Source organism: Photinus pyralis, unplaced genomic scaffold (genome assembly GCF_008802855.1).
Source record: "Photinus pyralis isolate 1611_PpyrPB1 unplaced genomic scaffold, Ppyr1.3 Ppyr1.4_LG6, whole genome shotgun sequence".
NCBI lineage: Eukaryota > Metazoa > Arthropoda > Insecta > Coleoptera > Lampyridae > Photinus > Photinus pyralis.
Genome location: NW_022170663.1, coordinates 33,663,036 through 33,666,613, shown reverse-complemented (window position 1 = coordinate 33,666,613; position 3,578 = coordinate 33,663,036). Strand labels below are relative to the sequence as shown.

Below are 3,578 nucleotides of genomic sequence, written 5' to 3'. Positions count from 1 at the left end.
CACTTAGAAGTTTTGGTTTTGAAAAGACAAATTTCTTTTTGTCCATTAATAATGAAAATACTGCCCTCAAGGTAGTTTTATACACTAAAATCTTTAAAATAAATTATTACAGCATGGAAAGTTGACGGTCTCGATAAATAACGTAAATTTACAAGTTTAAATGATTATTTCTCCATTTATGGTCAGGATAAACACTTTCCATGATAGATTATGACTTACACATGACTTAATTTGAAACAGACTGTGTATATTAGCACAGATATGTATTACTCTAGGGATCTCTATAATACCAAATTAAAAAACACATTGTAAGTGGCAAACTATCGTTTAAAATATGTATATGATGGGGAAAGGGTTAAGATGTAGGAAAGATGGTTTAATTAGTTCCTCCTTTACGTAACCAAAATTGAGTATTTGGCATCTAAAAAATAAAATAAAATAGAAATATTTGTTAAAGTTTAAAGAAACACAAATAACAGGCAAACTATATTACATAAAGTTACGCTTACACTACAACTTTGTGTCTTTTGATGCTTGTGGTTGTTTAGTTTTCACCAAATTAAACGACTGTATCCTCAGTTCTTCATGCAACTCTGACAAGGGTTGATCCCAACGCTTCTCAAAATACACGTTGACGAGAAATTGACTGTTGTTCCCTGTTTGAATGGCCCATGGTAGGTAGTAATTACGATACAATGCTCTATGCCTAAAAATGCATTCATAACACTTAATAATACTGTTTGGGACATTTTACTTTGGCTTCAATCTTGTGGCCCCAAATACTGCTCCTCCAATACACATCGGTAACCGAGTCTGAATTGCCTCCACCCATTTCACGGTAACTTCACCTGGACTACTACGTGTTCAATCAATACTAATTATTACTTAAACTCACCTAACATATGAGTGGACATTTCCAAAGTTGTGTGTATCAAATCGTGGACCTCCCGATACCTTTGGATGACGTAAGCGATATTGACATCCTCAACAAATTGTACCATTGGCCTGGAGTCCGGTGTGACTTTCTACAACTGCATTGAACACGTATTCCCACAATGCTGCGACACTCACATTGTTTACTAAAAAATTACTGTATGCCTTTCCCAGCGTGCCTTCCGGGTACATCTTCAGTCTCTCCAAATCGACAGTTCTCGAATTTATTCTAGGTCTTTCGCTCAAAATACGCACCCCTTCTGGAGACGATTCCATTTTACTTCTCATGTATTTTGCCGCCTGTTCACCTTCAACACACTTAAATCGCAATCTAAACAAGTTTGAGTCTACATTTACCTGTTAATTCGCCTAAACACGCGATCATATCGCCTCGCCGTGGATTGAGTAGAGAGATTAAAGCGGATCCCACAGACAGTGTAGCCCTTTGGAACGTGTTGATGGGTACATAATGTTTTTTGCAGTCATTTTCGAAAGTATTTGTTTCACTTGTGGCCGCGCAAAAGCATCGACGGCTCCACACAGAACGGAATGATGGACGTAAAATCTGGAAGAATAATTGCTTACAGTTCTTTCATAGATGCAGGATGCAGGTATAGGTGGTATCATTTTGGGATTAAATGGTAGAACAATAGTAAAGATGCATGACATTATGTGAACATAATATAATCTATAGACAGTCTGGCAGGTTTTTTGTATTGAATCTGAATGCCAACTCCAAAGAGAGTAAAAAAATCAAATTTCAGCTATTGCGATGATTAATTTCTAGTGAAACACCTACGCAATGTGAAACGTTTATGAATGTTCCATCTCTTCCTTTGACAGTTCTGTAATGTTACAATACCTGGGTATTAAGAGTTCAGATTAGCCTAATGGGCCTCCCTCATCATTATTCTTTACGAAATGATTGCTGCTTTGCGAATTTCTAAATTTTTATAACACTCACTTTTACTTTTACTATTTACTTGTTTAACCAAAGAAATATTATCTACAGTCGTTGACGCTCCGCTACGCTCGAGGACGTTGAGTTTTTCTGACCGATTTGATTGCAGAGTTTTTAAAATGTACGTCCCGGAGATTTGGGAATTTAAAAAGTGAGTCGTCAGTTAATTTTCTCGTTCCATAATTGAAGGTGGAACATTTTTTTTGCAAGTACGACCTATAGCGTCTGATTTTGACAAAAATGTCCGCATAACATCATATATTTACGTGCAATTTTTGTTTATTGTCATCTGTGCTTAAATTTCTTTCGTTAGATTTAATTCAGGTAGTATTGAGAAAAGATAGACATACAGGGTTTAATTTTAGATTTAAGGTATTTGTAATTGTTTTTAAATTTTCTCACGTGTGTTTACGAACTTAGTAAATTTAGAATTTTGTGTAAATTGGGTAAGCTGAGTGTGTGATTTTTTTGTTAAAATAAATGCAATGACATTTTGTTTGTAAATCTAGTTTTTGTGGCCTTTTGAAGTCCAGGAATAAATAGTGGGTTGACTATCTCATTTATTAGTGTTAGCACTGAAGTTCAGCGTGACATTAGTATTTTGTATTTTTAAGGTCATACTAGGCCGATGTAGATAGTCCCTTTTACCTTCTAAATTGGAAACGGGTTTATATTAACTATTTTTAAAATTTAAAATTATTTTATTTCTAAGGCGCTAATACATTTGTACACTTAACTAGGATAAGATTCATACTTCAATCTCGTCTTCTCCTGAAGTTCCATCGCTCCTTAGAGAAATTGTCTTGATTCAGGATTCGTCTACGTGGATGTTCGAGTTGGTGGTATATAAAGTTTAGACAATGCTCGGAAATATGTAAATAGGTTTCTCCAGGTTTCAGCTTTCCTGCGTGCGTCTTTGTTGATAATGGATTAGATCAGGTCCGTGAAGTTGCTCCTGGAAGTTGAACCAATTGTGTCAATTTACAATGTACCTGTTAGTTTTTAGTTGGTTTTCATTAGTTCTGGCAAGAATGACGTTAGTTTCTCTTTGGTACTAATGTTATCCCAAAATCAAAATTGTCCGGGCGTGCTTCACTTTTCCGCGACATGTGCTAGAATTGTTAGTTCAGAGGTAATTTTGGATAAAGATTCGTTAGTTTCTGTAAGTTTTGATTAAACCGTCGTTTGTTTTTCCTTATTTCTTGTAAAAAAAAATTTTTAATTTGTCCGGGAATACTTCACACTTCACTGGCAATTAGTTGAATTGTTAGTTTAAACACCATTTTCGATTGAATGGGGTTAGTTTCTATAAGTTTTCATAAAATCGTCGTTTGTTTTCCCTTAAATAATTGATTAATCGACCAATTTATTAGAGCGTTGTTGATATATCCGTCCATCAAAAGTCATTTGCAATTAGAGCTTGCTAGGTAAGACATGGCACTCATTTACAAGATATTGTTTACACGTTGAGTGTATGAGTAATGAGTTGATCTACAGTATCCAATAAAAATGTATAATTATCGTAAGCTTTTTTTTGACGTCATATGTAGAACCTCTCGCCCCTAACCAACACATAGATTTCGACACGTTTTGTACAAACGCTCATTATTTTGTCACCAAGGAAAATTGAGTATATCTCCATTTCTAGATGGTTGATAGATGGATGTACGGGCATCATAATTAC

At 35.1% G+C, this 3,578-nt stretch overlaps 1 protein-coding gene across 3 annotated transcripts; it reads right to left on the bottom strand.

Moving 5' to 3' along the window:
* Positions 1 to 473: 473 nt before the first annotated feature.
* On the bottom strand, positions 474 to 1,892 carry LOC116173839 (ubiquinone biosynthesis protein COQ4 homolog, mitochondrial). Of its 3 annotated transcripts, none has more exons than XM_031491554.1 (5): positions 1,291 to 1,892; positions 1,072 to 1,251; positions 896 to 1,025; positions 755 to 848; positions 474 to 706 (listed from the first exon to the last, which is right to left on the bottom strand). In XM_031491554.1, the coding sequence occupies exons 2-5, from the start codon at positions 1,219 to 1,221 to the stop codon at positions 511 to 513; spliced, it is 570 nt and encodes a 189-aa protein (XP_031347414.1). In that variant the 5' UTR covers positions 1,222 to 1,251; positions 1,291 to 1,892; the 3' UTR covers positions 474 to 510. The 3 variants fall into 3 exon arrangements, with proteins under 3 accessions (XP_031347414.1, XP_031347415.1, XP_031347413.1); XM_031491555.1 differs by having other exon boundaries at positions 1,072 to 1,233; XM_031491553.1 differs by having other exon boundaries at positions 1,072 to 1,241; positions 1,291 to 1,886.
* Positions 1,893 to 3,578: the final 1,686 nt, after the last annotated feature.